Source organism: Larus michahellis, chromosome 7 (assembly GCF_964199755.1).
Source record: "Larus michahellis chromosome 7, bLarMic1.1, whole genome shotgun sequence".
NCBI classification, from domain to species: Eukaryota; Metazoa; Chordata; class Aves; order Charadriiformes; family Laridae; genus Larus; species Larus michahellis.
This window is the reverse complement of record NC_133902.1, coordinates 19,709,337-19,726,611: the sequence shown is the minus strand read 5'-3', so window position 1 is coordinate 19,726,611 and position 17,275 is coordinate 19,709,337. Positions and strand designations below refer to the sequence as shown.

The following is a 17,275-nucleotide window of genomic DNA, read 5'->3' as shown; positions in this document are numbered from 1 at the left end:
CCCCACACTGTCTCCTGTTACAAGCCAAACAATTTCAATTTGTCAAGATACAAAGCAAAATATGAATTCTGGGCCTGGGATTCTGGGCCAATCCTGTTTTATATTCATGCGTTAATAAGTTTATTGTGTGCAGAATGCTGCACATGCAGCAAGTGCTGCTTCCAACACAAGTGATGTGATTTTACTTCCTCATGCCGGTATTATCAGACCAGTTGTTGCCAACTCTCAAGAATTTAATACAAGTTACAAGTCTTGAGATACGTGGTTTTTTGTTTGTTTGTTTGTTTGTTTTTAACACACACATATGGAGACAGATAATTATATGAGAGTCTTAGTTTTTATTTGCTGGGGCATGGAGAAGGAAGGATGACAAGTCTAAATCTCAAAAGGGACAGAAAAAGTTAAAAAAAAAGCTAACCAGCCTTAAGGCACAGTAAAAAGCTCAAGATTTTGTAAGCCATTTTCATGATTCGGGGGACCTCACTTTTGAATTCTCTGGGTTGGTAAAATTAATTCAATAATTTTCAGGATTTCTTTGGTTTAATCATTTCCACCATTGTCCCCCCGCAACACAATCAAGTCCTGAGAGTGCTAATTCTCCCCTTGTTCTTTTGCCTATTACAAATTACAAGTAACCTAAACCTATGCACTAAGAATAATAAAAGGCGTATTTCAAGCTTACCCACAAACTTCTGTGGGGTGGAGCTTTTACGCTTTCCCATGTTGCTTGTCAGCTTCTCTATAACAGCAGGTCTCTCAAAAGGCACCAGAGAAATATTGTTGTCCATCACAGGCTCTTGTTCCTTACAATCTTCCATAGGAGGTACTACATAAAACCAAAAAATTGTATCAGACAAGTCTGGTCTACACTTCACAAGACAACACAAATCATTTGAGCCCTGCTGATCGTGCAACAAGTGCAAGGCAAAATAAAGCAAGGTGCAGGAACACACTGGGCACCCAGACAGCAACTACCTTTAAGCAGAGACACGTTTTCAAAGTGTCTCTCTTTGGGACTGTCTTCTTTAGCAGAATCCCAACTTGAAGCATTTCTGAAAGGACTTGTTTTGCTCTGAATACTCAAGATCCCCAGTGAGGAGGGGAGACTTGAAAACTCACTCTGTAGATCACATTTTCTGTTATTCTCCCTTTGGTATGCTCACTTGTTGCCAACATAACTTTTTAGTTATCATTCTTCGTGTATTCCGTTAACTTCACACTTATCATATGGCATGCTTACCGTTCTTATTCTCTTTTCGTGCTAATCTCAATGACTAAAAAAACATACAAGGCATTGATGACTTGTGTTCCCTGGGCCTGGCTGTGTCTTCTCCAAGACAAAGGCTTCCAGAATGAAGAATATACTTGTTAAAGCGTGTTTCCTCTTTCCATAAGCGAGATTGTGAAATCAACAAATGCTGTACTGGAATTACAGGATTAACATCATATGGAAATTCCCTTCAGAATCAGTCGCAGAAACCATTAATTTTTTCAGTAATATTTTATCCCTAACAACCAGCGAATGCAATTCTTCTGTGTCTGGGATCATTTTTGGGATCAGCAGGGAGCATTCCTGTGCTAACTACGATAGGGGAATGCTCACCCATTGTCTTTGAGACAATAACAAGAAATTAATGACCCCTTCTGTCTTTACTCATTTCACTCTCTGTTCCTTGTTGGGTTAGGGAATAAGGTGCTAGAGCAAATGAAGTATAGGAAACGCAGGGGCTACCGACCAGGGCAGTGACCGACTCACACAGGGTTTTATGTCACTTGTCGACACAGCTAATCACTATGTACCTACAGAGTACTCCATTTTTGTTGAGCATCCTCTTATAAACACCAAGAAGGGTCAGTGGTCTCATGCTGCCAACCAGGCTCAAAGAGTCCGAGTCATTTGCAATATATGTCAAAAGCGTGATTCCATGTGGAGCTCTTCCCACGGCTCTGCTGTCATGAATTTAATACACGACCTAATTGTCCCGCATTCATCGTCATCAGATAGCAAGAGAAACCTAAGAAGGATCACCCAGTACTCTGTGTGCTGATGGGATGGCTGAGGTGTAAAAAATGATTTGAGGAGAAGAAAGGATGGCAGAGAAATAGAGACTGGGATGATCTTGCAAAGAGTTTCTACAATTTATAAACTGCGAGCAACCCATTGCATTCTCTGTATTAGAGAGACCTTCCAGAGAAGCTACGGGTGGTATTGCAGAGGTAGCAGAGGAGTGAAACCCACATCTTCTGCTGGTCCTCCTCTGGTCTCTCCCCGTAGCAGCCTTTCGTGTCACGGATACCTTCTCCCTGAAACTGTGCCATAAATGAACGCCACCAGCCCACTTTCCTTCCCATGTAAATTTACTACCTTCAGCATCCTAACATGGAATAATCACTCCCCTGTTCTTAAACACGCGGCTGTTTGCTAGCACATAGTATATGAAAAATGGAGTGATAAAAGCCTTGTCTTTGCCTTCTTTCTAGTAAGGAAGAGCAAATACCAGGCAATTACAAAAGAGAGTATCTGCTCAGGTGAACTTCTCAATTCAGACATTCTTAATAAGAAAACATGGCAATTTATTCATTTGATTCCATTTGTGCCTCGGCTGCTATGGAAAGCGGAGCACTTTGAGGCTTCGAATCTACCATATGCTATAAAATGATTTACTCTGCTGCTTTTTTATTTGTACAGGATGCTCCCCCTGAGAAACACAATGGTTTCTCATTTACAAGGCAGTCCTGCTGGCATCAGTGAAAGAGAGGAGGAAAAAGCATAAATATGAAATGAATCTAATGTTGCAACAAAATGGGATGCAGTGTTCGAGTGACCTAATTAACGCCTAGTGCAGACTGGGAGGTCTGGAATACTTCAATAGCTCAGGCTAAATTTTTAAGGTTATTTAAACACTGCGCTTTGTCAGGAGCTATCTGCTCTAGTTCTACTCAAGTATTTACCGAGGAGATTTTCGAAGAAAGGAAAGATTATGTCTGTTGATTTTCACTGGAACCTGGCGTCTGACTGTCCTTTCGGCTTACCAAAAATCAGCGTATGCACGGACAGGCACACACACTCTGCATGAAACCCCAGAGCCCTGCTCAGGGGCAATATACATCCTTACCACGACGGGCCAGGTCCGCGTGTAAGTGCCACTTCAAGAACTTCCCGACATTGGTGTACAGGACACACGAGGCTGGTGGTGAGCACCTAGGGAGGCGCAGAGTTCTCTAAATCCCTCCTCGGAAGACTTCCTAAAGGTATCCTGGCTTTGTAGGACTGTACCTGCCCAGAAAAGCAGTTGAAAACCTCCTGATGACTTGACTAGCCCTCTGATTAAGCCCCAAATGTAGTGACATTTGTATGTCTTACAACAATTAAGTAATAATTAAATAATTCTACTGTTGGGCATATGCATGTAAAATTTACTAGATGGAATTTGAAACCTTTCTTCCATGAAAAATGAACAGTGCTAAAAAAGACGTCTTCTCTAAGTCAGGCAAAAATTCTGCTTGGGCTTCTGTTGAAAGTAAAATCTTCACCAAGAAAAGCATTTTCTTGTCTCTCTTTCCTGCTGCAAGCTCTTTTTCCCACCTCAGAACTCAACTCCATACTCCAGGGCACGGCTCTTCTGCAACACAATCACTGAAATCACACCAATATTTGTGTTACGAAGGGAATAAGTTGCCAGAACGTGTTTTGTTACATAGATTCCCTGGGAGAAGAGAGAGATGGAAATAGCCTCCTTTCTGAAACCATTTAAATTGCATGTAAAACTGGACCAAACAGGTGAGATGTCACGTTTTAGAAACTCAAAGAGTTAAGCTAAAGTCAATTCTAGATACATTAATTTTAATTTCAATTTAAAAACATACAAGTAAAGGACAAATAGCTCAGCCTGCTTTTTTTTTTAAAAAAAGAAAAAAAGGCAAAAAGCCCCCACAAAATAAAAAGGGGATAAATAAACTGCTCACACACAACCAACAGTTTATCACAAATCAACTGCTCTGTGGTAGAAGCTCATGTGTAGACATTTACTCTGCAGTAAATACAATTCCTTTTTTGTTGTATTTCATTGTACTTCATTACCTTGGTAGTGGGAGGTAGCGAACAGCTGACGTGTTATAACTAGCTTTGATACAGCAACTCATTTTATGCTGTGAACTTACGGTCTCAGCTCAGGAAGGCTTTTTTATTCTAAAAATCAAGCGTTGAGGCCATGAAAAGCCCACACTTGAGTACGTTTCTGTTCCGGGACGTTCTTAATCATCTCTCAGGGTGCGCTCCTGGACTGCCCATGCAAACGTTCACCATCTCTGACATTTTTAATGTCTTCAATCGCAGTTACCACCAAATGTTGTTTCTAAGCCCAAAGCCTCAATACAAAAACCTGGACGGTCTTCAGAACAAAGCCTTTATTTTCCTGAAGACATTGGTCTTTCAACCATAGTGCTCAAAGTGGTGACCTTTTAGGTTCTGCTTCTTAATTTGTAAGAAACCGCACACGCTATTAAAAAAGTTTATGCTGTTCCAGTGAGGAAAGAATAGGGCAGAAAAGAAGTAAAAAAATTAGCCAGTGTGCGTTTTGCTGATAAATACTTTTGTGTGCGGACAACAGACACTGGGCTAAGCCTCAGCTGGTATAAATTAGTATTACTCCATCAACCTCAATTTCCTTTCCTAAGCTCACAATATTGCTATTTAAAAAGTGTGTGTGCGCAGAGAAATTTTAGGAAATATTCTCATGGCCCCTAGTGTGAAGTCTCCTGTGGGACCAGCATTTTAACGATGTTTTAAGCAACTACGTAAGAGGGAAGGACACGAGGCCATTGTGTGTTTTATGCAGAGCTGCCCTTTGAGCCTCACACAGCCTGGGACCAGGCTTCTTTCTCCTCCTCCTCGTAAAAAGAGCATCCTTCTCTGCTCCACTTCAAGAATTTCCCTGGATCTTTTGCTTTGCGGACATGGAAAAGAATGTGCAACCAGGTGTAAACCCTAGCTAGCCTTCAATGTTTGTCCCTGTTTGTTCCCACAAAGCTCATGTTCTTGGCATTCACAGACTGTGACTTTTGTCACCCCCCAATACACTGCTAGCTAAGAGACTGTAGACCAATTTCTACCTTTGGGTCCAGCACTGCTTAGCTGAGAACTGCCAACAACAAAGTCATGGCAGGTCTCTTGCAGCTGCCGTGGTGCTGAGCAGGGGACAGGACCCAGCCACATGGAGGGGCAGCTTAGCAAGCAACCAGCACCCTGCTGGAGGGAGGATGGAGAGAGACCCAGGGACTTGCACGCTCCTGCCCACGCACCGAAACTAGCCCTCCTTCCCCTCCTCTTGCTTCCCCTTGTGGCTTTAGTCAGGTGATCTAGTCATCTGCAAGACAAATATAATTGAAATAAAAGGCCTCATCAGGCCAAGGCAAAAGCACCCAAGTAGATGTCTGTAGCGTGCCTATAAACTGAGCAACTTGAGCACAATGCTTGAAAAAAATCCAAACTCTCTAGGGGCTGCCTCCAGTTTTCCGGAACAATTAATCTCTGCAGAAATAATTTAGACCGATGTTAAACATTGGCCATGTTGGTTGAGACCCAGCACAGCCACCCGTGTGCTTAAAGCAGGGTGCTGGCAGGGATCAGAAAATCCCCACCTCTACCTGTTCCGTGCATAACAGTGAAATTGTGACCAGGAGTCACACCAAAATGCATTCAGAGGCTTCAAAACACTCAGCAAGAACAAAATACTTTAAAAGTATTTGGAAAGAGAGTCAGGAAAACTTAACCCCAATGTGATGCAAAATAAACCGCTGATCAAAATCTCCAAAGCACACACTCACTCAGCCTCAGGAATAGCCTTCCACGTGTGACACGGGAGAGAAGGAAATGAATACACGTTTCGGGGTTAGACTAAGACCTAACTTTAAGCTGAGTAATGATTTATATACACTTCCCTGGTGTCTTTATAGTCCCAGGAGAAAGGACTTTGCTGCAGACCTCTACAGGGTGGTGCTCATGACCCTCACTCCCATGCTGAGCTTCACGGGGAGGAGTGACGCTGGGATGTGAGATGGGATTTATTACTGGTTCCAGCTGAATTTGGAGCTCCCTGTTGCTGCCTGTCCTCGCTATGCCCTCGCTAAACAGCGCAATGAAGACAGTGGATCAGACATCCCTTAAACGTTCACCATGGGAGATATAGGCATATTTGCCCAGAGGAGAAAAAGGCACTGGTTGAATTCAAAGTGCTGTTTTAAGCTAATTTGGTTGAGAAAAGTAAAGTGGTTGTGTGAACATTTCTATTTTAAGCCCAAGCAAAGTCAGTCAAGCTGTAAATAAAAGAACTGTCCGCATGGGGTTTGCACTGGTTTAACTGCAGTTGGTAGAAAAATCAATGCAAGGTCAACCATGCCAGCTTCTTTGGGTAGACAAGGTTAAGGACTTCCCCTTCTTGTCATAGCATTAAGCAGCTTAGAAAAAGCTTTAGATTTCCTCAGAAGCACACTATCGACAAGAGTAAAGCCAATTTTAATAAATAAGTGAATAATAAACCCAGAAGTTGAGTGGAATTTGGGAAGATCCTCCACAACGTGATCTCTGAAACATCCCGGCTGTCATAACTCTATCAACCTGCTGCTATTCCGACGGAAATCCCCACCCAGCTGGTTAATAAGACAGTCACACCTTTGCAGAGTGAAGAGCGTGTGTTTTGTTGGCAGTGGAGTCAGTGATTAAAATCCTACTATCAGCTCCAACAAGCACCCAGTGCTCCATCTAACAGCCCACGCACACAACAGGTACCTGCAAATGGCCAGGCCCTGAAATCTGTCTTTTCGCTGACTTTTACAAGTGTAAAGTCAGGCCCAAAGCAGATAATCCCTAACTTCAATGTCTTTAAAGTTATCCATTACATTTTAAATGTCGATTTTAGTCTCCAGGGTGTCTACTAAGACAGTAATTACTTAATAGAGCTGTACGAACATTTTGGCCATACACATTAAACACATTTAGAATGCCTTTATAGGATTAAATTGTTCATGGAAAAGTACTCTAAAATTTCTTAGGTGTTTTTTTTTTTCCCCACCAAAAATAGCCCACGTTAGAAATGCTGAATAGATTTTATTTCAGCTTGTATTTTTAGGTTTTTAGAAATGACCTTTCAGAACTTATACACAATTAATTTCCAAATGAAGCCATGGGACTCCACTCAACAATGAAAAACGGAAAAAAAAAAAAAAAAAGAGGAAACGTTCTTTTGCCTTTTCTTTTACCTACAATCTAACTTTTTGGTACTCTTAGGTATTAAGGCCATTTTTAATCAAAATGGAAAACATATAATTTTTATATTTTCTGATTGGTAAGAAATCTTAAATACTTTAAGTACCAAATATCTAAGGACATGTTTTAAAAGCTAAAAGATGTTCAGTTTTAGAAGAGCTTCTGAAACGCTAATTTTGAATGAAATTATAACAATTTTTGGACAGCTACCATTTAGTGCTACAGATAAGCCTACAAAAGTCTGCAGTCTGAGATATTATGCTCATTATCCATACTAATAGCTACAGAAAAATTTGAAAGCAAATTCAGGGAGTTTGACATTTCCCGCTTTCAACAATCTTTTTGGCAATCTTCAGTCTTTATGTACATTAACACATGCAGTGTTACTTAACATATTAATACTAACGCATGTAAATGCATATAAACAATTTTTTTTTTTTTTTGGTTATAATTACTTTCATCAACAGTGTTGAATTCAATTCTGGCCTGGAGATTTTTATATCTATCCCTCCCTTTTTTGGGGATATAAGATAATATTATAGGGAGTAGAAATAATGACTTCTGAATACATCCACCATCCTTATGTCTTATAATTATCAGTCCCTATCAGAAAGGAAGGGGAGGGGAATCCTACGTTTTATACATGGCTTAGATCACTTTTAGGGTAACTTCGCACAGGTGACTGCTTTATTTTCACGTCTGCATATTTATACATACTAAAAAGTGAAATACTGACTTTAGAAAAAAAATAATCAGCAAACCCAGTGCTGTTAAATTGGACAGAGCAAGGATTTTAGCCCATCTTTTCTCCTCCTGCCTATCTGAACATCGGCAATCTGTAAGATGGAAATGTTGCAAAGCTGAAAGGAAGGAAGAAAAACAGACGGAAAAAAAAAAAAAAAGCAAAACAACCCGCAAGAGATGCTCCAAGTCCAAGAGACCTCAAAAGGCGGTTTCCACCCACCATGGTGACTCATGACCTGCCCGGCAGCCTCCATACTGACGTTCTGCAGATAGTTGTGGCAGCGTTCCTTGTGCTCCTCCAGCGAACTGCGCTGCTTGTAGCTCCGGCCGCAGTAGTTGCACTTGTGAGGCTTCCCCACTGCGGAAAGAACGAGAGCATCGGGTCAAATCCACTGCAACCCACTTCTTGCTATCGAAAAATCACACCTTTGCAACAAACAACTCTTACAATGGAAAGACACCTAAGAAAGGTTACTCAAGTCCCAGACCTTCTTCCCAGCCCCATTTTCCCACCGCACACACTTCCTCCCACCCATCAGGTGCTTTGCCCCAGCCGCTTTTCACACTAACACACAGTATCAGCAGAAGGAAAAAGAGGCGGACTCGTCGGTGGCAAAGCAAATAAATAGATGACAAGAGGGGAAAACAAACCAAACAGCTGAATCACACCCCGGCCCTGCCCGCGCATCATCCAGTCTCATGGGAAAGAAACTTCTGAGACATTTTGCCCATGGTACCAAGAGTTGCCTTCACAAAAATGGGCTGCCCCAGTGGCCTAGTTCTGCTCCCAACTGCGGGGAAACCCATTACGTGGCCGAGAGGAGTTCTTCTTTCATTGAGACATCCTTGCCAAAATTGCTAAGGGAAGTTTGGGAAATAAAAGACAACAGAGAGTAACTTTGGTAACAGCACTGTTACATGCCAGAACTGAGCTGGCACCAGTAATTCACGGAGACCGGATAATATTAAAATATATATAATATAAAAAAAAAAATATAAAAAAAGATATAAAAGGCCATGTACAATGAAAACCAAGCCAGATGAATGCAAGGTGTAACTCTGATTTTTTTCAATTTTTTTTTTGTTTCACTCTGCAGCACTATGAACAAATGGCAAATGCCTCTTAATACATGCAAAACCTGGCACCAGATTCTCATAAAGTATATCCCTTTTGTAGCATGTCATTAGGAAACCACAAGAATGGCCTAATCCAAGGCCAGAAAGCTAGCCAGAAGTGGATTTTGCCAAGGCGTGCTAATAAAGGTTTTTAATATAATTTAAACTTGTAGAACATGAACATTTATTCTCTAATAACTAAAGAGCTATTAAGTCAGTACTGCAAGTCTAGTAAAACATCACCGGCTGTGATTTTCAGAGCTGGCTGAGGGATGGGGAAGGTCAAACTTCTTACAGAGTTTTGAAAATCTTAGGTAAGAATTTCAGTTTCTGGCCAAAGAAATTGAGAACATCCTCTGTTGGATAATATACATGTTTCTATTGGGTTTGTCCCAACACTGAAAGCTTTTCAACAGTCATTTACTTAATGAAATCCAAGCTGTACTAATTGCAGCCAAAATGCACCGTCACCACTGGGGTGGGAAGATGGAAGGGCAACTGTGGGGGGGACAGCCGTAGCCAACGAGGAGCCAGGCAGAGGGCTCCTCGCCTTGGGGCTGAAGCCCCAAACATCAAAGATGCAGAGTCAGGGAAATGCTCCGGGGTCTCTGCAGGACTAATGTGTGCCCCAGCGTGTGCCCCACGCCACCTGTACGATGGAAGGCGAAACAGCCCGAGCCCCCAGCAGCAGAGCTGGCCAAAAAGTTTCAACTGGTTTTGTCTCACAGCAAAAGGGGTTTGGTGAAACAAACACACTTGCAGAAAGTTTCTGTTTTTCTCAAAAAGCGTGTTTCTGCGTGCAGTTCAGTGACACAACCAAGTTTTCCACTGGGGAAAATAAAGCTGCTTTTAATAAGCACCCAAACTGTGGATTTATTTCTCTTTATTTAGAGATAAGGCTTATCCTCAGGAAAGTATTATGTCTTCAACCAAACAGCTGTTGTGGCCTTTATTTTATTTTGCTAACTAGCTTACACTTTCGCTGTCAGTGGCATCGTTACTGGGAATCTCAGTGGAGGCCGAGTGCGATGCTTATTATCATTCCCAGAGTAATTGCCCTTGATGTGAATGATCTGGATCAAGCCTCAGCTCTTAAACACAAACCAGTCATCTCATTCTGGAAGATCCTTCAGGAAAACATCCTGGCAGCTCCTCAGGATGGAAAGACTTTTATCATCACCATTACAATGCTTCATCTTGCATCGAGATGGCATCAATGCCTGTCAGTCTGACACCTCTATTAGAAGCTAACTTGCTATCTAATAAAAAAAAAAAAATAAAAAAATCAAATGCAATTGAAGGGATTAAGTTAACCGAGGTGAAGCAGGGCTGAGTTAACCCACCTGATCTGGCTACAGTAAGTTATCGAGCAACTTAGACAAACTGTAACATGCAAGGGAAAGGGATGATTGCTTTCAGCTATTCCAGAGGTAGCTACAATTAATTAACTATATTATCATTTAGCACAGAGAAACATATTCCCCTGCAAGCTCGCAGTACAAAAAATGGATTCAACAATCACAAAAAAGTTGGTATTACACCTCTTCAAATGGTTGCTGCCTGCATTGCCACAATTTCACAAACCATTCACACCCAACAAGGCTGAGCTTTTCCAATGATGGTCAGCTATTCAGATTCCATCAAATTTCAAGGTTCAGAGAGATGATAAAAGCTAATGATGATAAAGGCACGATTTCTACATGCAATAGGGGATTTGAGGAACGTAACTCCCGAAGGAAAGAAATACTCCAAGCACACATGCTCCTTCCTCTGGGGAGAAGATAAGAGGGCAAACAACATGTGACAAACGTTAGTCATGTTGCCAATACACAACTGGAAGCTGGCTCAGGCTCAACCATGAAGAACAAAGTTTGTGAGCTCCAGTTGAGTAGAATGGAATACAACTCCCTTGGGTTCATTTACAAATTCTGTCCCCCTTGTTCTACAGATGCAATCACGCCATAGCCCCACAAGCGTACAATCTGATTTATACTATAAAATGATACAAAGTGACTGTGACTTGGGTTGCAGCACAATTGATCAAGGTCAGACCCCAACGGAATCGGTTCTGATAGCAGCCGTTTGTGTCACCAGCAATTCTCAGAACCCATTTGGCGAGAGGTACAGCTAGCCAAGGTAGCAATTATGGTCTGGATTGTAAAAACCTTGTCGTTGTGACAAATGTCAAGTCATTGAGACAGCTGCAAATTTCCCCTCATATTCTCAAAGTAACTCATGACAAAAAATATGTATATTTGTGGATACAAACATTGACAGTGTGTCTACATTTTTCCATATTTCATATAACCCAACAGAAAGATGTAAAAGCGTATACGAGAATTCAGTTCTGGTGATCTCCTCAACAGCCTACTTTGTTCCACATAACAAACCACCATATGAAACCACATGCCTGCCACAAGAGATATCAGCCCTTAGTAAATACTGTATAGTAGGTAAACATTAATAGTCAAAATTTACCCTCAAAACACGTGGCTTGCACTACTGTGCATGAGCTGTCTTGGTCTATAGGCCACTGACTTGAAGGCAAAGAGTTCAACAGTGCTATAAGCCTACCAAAACCCTCCCCAAGCCCCCACTGAAGGCAGCTCTTCCCACCACGGAGCCATTTCCACTGTGGAAATGACTCAAAGTTCGTCTCACCTTGCTTGGTATGAGCCTCCTCCGAGATCCTCACTGAAGACCATGGTACAGGGACACCACACGCGGCACTGTACGTAACCACCTCTGCCAATGGCAGTGGCACCCAAGCAAAGTCAGTTTGGAAATCCCTGGTTTGGGGTAATTATTATTTTATCACCTTTTCAGGGTAAGCAATCTGATAAAAAATTACCATAACTCATTCTCATAGAAATGACACAACCCAGTGAATGCAAACAAGCCCAAAATCTTGAGAAACCTTCGATCTGTTGTTGAACTGGGAAAGACCAGGGCACTGGGCAAAACCCAGCGGCCATACCTATGAAACAGCTAACTTGAACAATATAAAAAAACACTTTATATTTCTTACTGAAATGTCAGAATTTCCACGCATTTAAGCTCAGATTTGTACAGATGACACAGAAAACCCACAGTGGAGTCTCAGCCTCAAATGGAAAATATTATGACAGTCACAGTGAAAAAGACATTTAAATTTGAAGAACAATTTTTACCATGAAACAGGTAAACCGCTCATCGAAATTCACAGCGAAATGGAGTTTGCTTGTGAAATTAGAACGCTCATGTGGAGCGAGGAGGGGGAAGAGCAGGAGGACATAAAAGGCAAGGTGTTTCTGAGTTAGGAATACTTTGAGTCCTGTGGGTGAGCTCTGATAGCTGAGAAGTCTGCGTGCAGCGACAATGAGATGGCGTAACTCTAAGGTCAATATTCAACACAGAAAGCAGACTCGGACCTAGGGAAACTTCTTTAAAGTCATAAAAAAAGGTCACTGAAAGAGAAAGAGTCCGTAAGGCATTCGCGCAGCATTTTGTTCTCAAAAGAGATGGAAGTGCATAGCAGAATATAAAGTAAGTCAAAGGGAAATAACAAGGGATCCCAGGTAATACCTTGCCATAAGCACGTAACGTGAGAAAGGCTTACAGAGCAGGTTAAGAGCAACCATACACTTCACTGAGCTAAAATCCTGCCTCTGTTAAGACCCACGACAGAACACGTATGGGTTTCTGCAGCCAGGATTAACTTCTCCTATGTTTCTTTATTTCGGGTACCACGTTCTTATCCATCTGCCCATGGCAGCTCAATGCTAACACTTACTAGCTTATACAGGAAAGGACATCACTATGGCCGTCGGACCTCCATCAGCCCAATCAAAGGTTTAGAGACTTTGCACTGAGCTTTGTACCAGACTTTTATTATTTTTGCCCCATCAGGGCCTTGGAAGGGAAGCCAGCCAAGATTTCTGAACTAAGGAGGTATTTAAAAGCCGGGCAGACACAGTGCTTAGAGATATGGTTTAGTGATGGGTTTGTCAGAGTTAGGTCGATGGTTGGACTCGATGATCTGAAACGTCCCTTCCAAGCTGGGCAATTCTGTGATTCTAAGTGGCCACCTGATGTAGCTACTTTGGGTTTGCAGAAGGGAAGTTCCTCCGACAGCAGCACACCAAGCGCCACTAATTTCTGTAAAACCCGAACTCTCCCTCGCCCCCAGCACCCCAGAGCTGGAGAAAACCTCTGCACTCTCCAACTGAAGCTTTCTGAAGCAGCATCGAAGAAGTTAAAATGTTCTTTTGGGCTGATACTTGCACCTATCAGTGAGGTCGCAGAACTGTGTCATGATCATAACCAGCATTAATTCATTATTTCTTCTTTCTTCCTTAAAACTAGAAGCTGCCTGGGAGAGGAGAGCTGTTCTGCAGTTACACAGGGCCTGCCACAGAGCAGCCCTTTGCCTTGAACGGGACTTATCACAGCACGATCAGTTTTAACACAGAGGCAGGAAACATGATGAAGGTGCCGGGTTGGGACTAGGGAGCGTAGGGTTCAGCTCTTAGTTACGCTACAAATTTTGTGACTGCAGGCAAGTTATTCTGATTTCCTGTGCTTCAATTATTCATACGTATGATTAAGGTAATAATTCCCTTCTTCACAGCATGTAAGTGAATTCACGCACTTTGCGAGATGCGCAGAGGCTAATTTGGTGAAGCTCACACAAGTAGGGAGACACGGAAAAATACGGCCTGTATTTCTACAGAGAAATTAAGGACTTAATAATACAGCATGATCTTATTAGATATGGGAGCGAACGTTAAAGAGCGGGAGGAGATATTTAGAACGGAGTAGAGCAGAGGATCAAGCAGGAATCAGAAAATCAAATTGGGAAAAAAAAATAGGTGGCATATGAGGCAATCTGCTGGCATGGTATCCTTTCAGGCCACAAAACGGGACTGTAAAATGCCCCTGAGCTTGGTGACATTTCACACCACACAGGAGAAGAAAAAGTGAGCGTGCAATAGTCACAAAAAGGTGGATATAGCAGCTGCTGCAGTGCTTCCCACCTCCAGCCGCCCTGAGCCGAGGAAGCGATTGGGAGAGCCGAGGTTTCGGTGGGAGGGCTGAGGCTGCTGAGAGGCGACACGTGGCGTGTCCCCCCCAGTTCACTACTGCTATTAAATAGCCCACTTTGGCTTTTCTAGAGCTGCTGAGCTCAAAGCTTCACACACAAAAATATTTACATGAATAATAGACCCCTGAATGAATTAATCACACCAAAAAAAACCTGAAGTGAGACCTAAGCCCATGCTGGCTCTGAGCAGCACGTAGCTTTGAACGGAAACTGCCTCCCACTCCCATGCCGTATCTCGCTGCTGTGCTTAATGACTGTAAATGTGTTCATTGAAATTCATGGGGGCTCTTTGATTTGTTGCCTTTTTTTTTTTTTTTTGCCTGGGAGATCTCACACACACACACACACACACACACACACACACAACTCAGCACATACCAGAGTTCAGAAACAACAGCAAGTCCCACAGCTAATGGGAGATTGTCCAAGACAACCTGCATGCAGAAGTCACAACGGATAAACATCTGAAATAAGGCTACCGGCTGCTAGAGCACACAAACACACGCTGGCGACACGCAGTGTCAAGTGCCTCCACTTCTGAGGGCCCAACCTGTGACATCTTAAAGCTGTCTGATTTTCAGAAAGAACAAAATCTCAAAGCACGTTGTGAAAACTTTGCGCCTTCATCTTTTAATGCTTGGCAGTCCGAGCAGAGGCAGCAATAGGGGGGGTACGTTTCATGGGGCGCAGACATGTTTCTGGACCTTGTGGAGTTCCGATGTCTCCATTCTAAAAGCACTTTTTACATTTTCATATTTTTGGCCAAGTGTTAGGGTTCGTGAAGTCGTGTGGTAAAGGACAGGTTCACTAGATGATGCACTTAAATCTGTGCTTAACGAGGTTTCTGAACACCTCAAAAGGTTCAAAAACACCAATGCAGCACTACAACAGAAGCTCACATACACGCCGTTAAGCAACTCCTACTTTCTTGACTTGGGCCTTGAAATAGAGCACTTGTGTCGCTTCGCGACCTCGTGGCCCAATGCGTCTTAGTAAACATTATTATCAATTGCCTATTGACATATATGCGCCCATTCAAGATTTTGTGAGCCTCCCAGCAAATGAGAAATGGCTTGTCCTGACTTTTTGCACCACGGCAGTCAATGAGAAGTTATTTCTGTCGACAAGTACTAGGTACTACTGCAGTAGCCCTAGGTGGCTAGCAGTGAGACACCGCCAGACGCTCGTGGTACATCAGCACATGGTAAAACAATAAGAAAACGCTGCACCTACACACCTACGCCTGCCTTCCCTATAAATATCTCCAGGGCACAAACCAGCAGTGTGACACCTGCATCCACCTGCCAGTTGTTTACGGTACTGTAAAATAAGCGGCTAGTAGTGAAATACTCTGCTAGCATTCACTCCTCCTGCCATCTCCTGCTGTATTACACGTCAGATGATATACAAACTCCGAGGACTTCATCCGTGCTTCATTTTGGCTAGAAAGGATCCACAAAAACACAGGCGTGCGCACATGTAAATACAACAGTCGGGAGAAACTATGAAGCTTCTATACCTCCTCTAAATACAGAATACTGTGTAAATCAGTAAATTTTAGTGCTCCTGTACAACAGCTAAGGGGCTGGGGTCCTTATTTGTACCTTCAAGATGTTTCTGTCTGCAGCCTTTTATTACTTTAGTAGTTTATTACGATTTATCTTGCAGCTACTGGTGGGTCTGTTATTTAATCTGATTCATCAGATTGTGTTTATTTATTAACTGATCTGCAGGATCTTTACAGATAAAACAATGTTCCAATCTGCCACAAGAGTTATAAATAAGTAGGTGGCGTTTTTGTGCCAGAAGTTTAACAAACAAACAAACTCACTCCCGTTTCATTGGCACAGTCACAGAATTACTGTAATCTCCCTAACCGTCCAGACAATTGCAGGACTCCTGCCACAGTCTTGCAGCACCCATTACATTAATTAAAAAAAAAAAAAAAGAAAAGCAATAATCCTACACCTCATTTTCTTCCTTTGCAGCACAGAATACAAACGGTTCAGTTTGTAGCTTTATATGTTGTATCTACGTAGGTGTGAAAAACAAAGGAAAATGTACTCGTCTGTGTGAATACATGCAAATAAATTACATGCTAAATCAAGGAAAACACAGATTAAATACCACTGATGTGGTATTTAATTCTGAAAAAGATTAAATTCACAGTTACTTGCTCCAATTCTGTGTCCCAAGCAACATACATTGCATGACACAGGAGCTCCCCTCACATATCTCTCTTGGCTTACCTTAGCTTCCTTTGATGTAAGAGCTTCAAAGTTGGCAAAAGGCACCTGACACTCATTTTTTAGTTTATATTAATGGCAACAGAGCTTTCAGATCCGCCCCCCCCCCCCATATATTCAAAAATTTCATGTGCAAAAGTTCTGAATTTGCTCTGTGAGGCCACTGAACCGGGCACGCTGTCCTTGTCCCATACCGTCGTGTCCCACTCTTCCCTGGCAGCGGTGGAATTTTACACTGACTCCAAAACGGTTAAGCACTATTACAAAGGGACTCTGATTAAATAGCACTCTGGCGGGGAAATAAACTAACAAAAACCAGGAAGTCCAGAAAATAACTGGGTGTTTTATCACCTGGCTAGCTTCGAAATCGCTTAAAGGCAACCAGCTTTACGGCAACGTACTTTCCAAGCGGGAGAGACCCTGCAGGGAACAGAAGAGGGGACTTGGGAAAGGAGCCTGCTCCCTGCACTCTTCTGCGAGCGTGCGGGTGGGAACCGGCTTAAGGCGGAGGTTAAACCTTAACCGTATGGACCAGCTCCATACTTTCCACTCCGCTTCAGACCTTTAAGGTTATATTAAAGACGACTTGATAAAGTGGAGTGCTAATTGGTTCACGAAACAAACCTTCCAAAAGGAGCTTGTTGGCTTCTCTTATTTTTAACCCTTTCTCCACGGACACAGCGAGCAGGAAAAACACGACCAGGTTTTAAGTGGGTCTGTTGTTCTTATCCTCCCTGCCCTGCCCGCTCCCCGTCGGTGCTGCAGCCTGGCAGGAGCGTAAGGAGGTGACGGGAGCCATCGCAAGCCGAGCTCGGCTGCCAG

General features: G+C 42.7%; 1 protein-coding gene across 10 annotated transcripts in view; it reads right to left on the bottom strand.

The window, feature by feature from the left end:
* IKZF2 (IKAROS family zinc finger 2) overlaps positions 1-17,275 on the bottom strand; it is a 112,671-nt gene that overhangs the window by 6,197 nt on the left and 89,199 nt on the right. For 6 of the 10 annotated variants that reach the window (XM_074594442.1, XM_074594435.1, XM_074594436.1 and 3 more), the window contains 2 exons: positions 8,229-8,366; positions 683-826 (listed from right to left, as the gene is read on the bottom strand). In XM_074594442.1, the coding sequence (XP_074450543.1) occupies positions 683-826; positions 8,229-8,366 (282 nt within the window). The remainder of the gene's footprint in view (positions 1-682; positions 827-8,228; positions 8,367-17,275) is intronic. The other 4 variants (XM_074594440.1, XM_074594444.1, XM_074594443.1 and 1 more) reach the window with 1 other exon arrangement.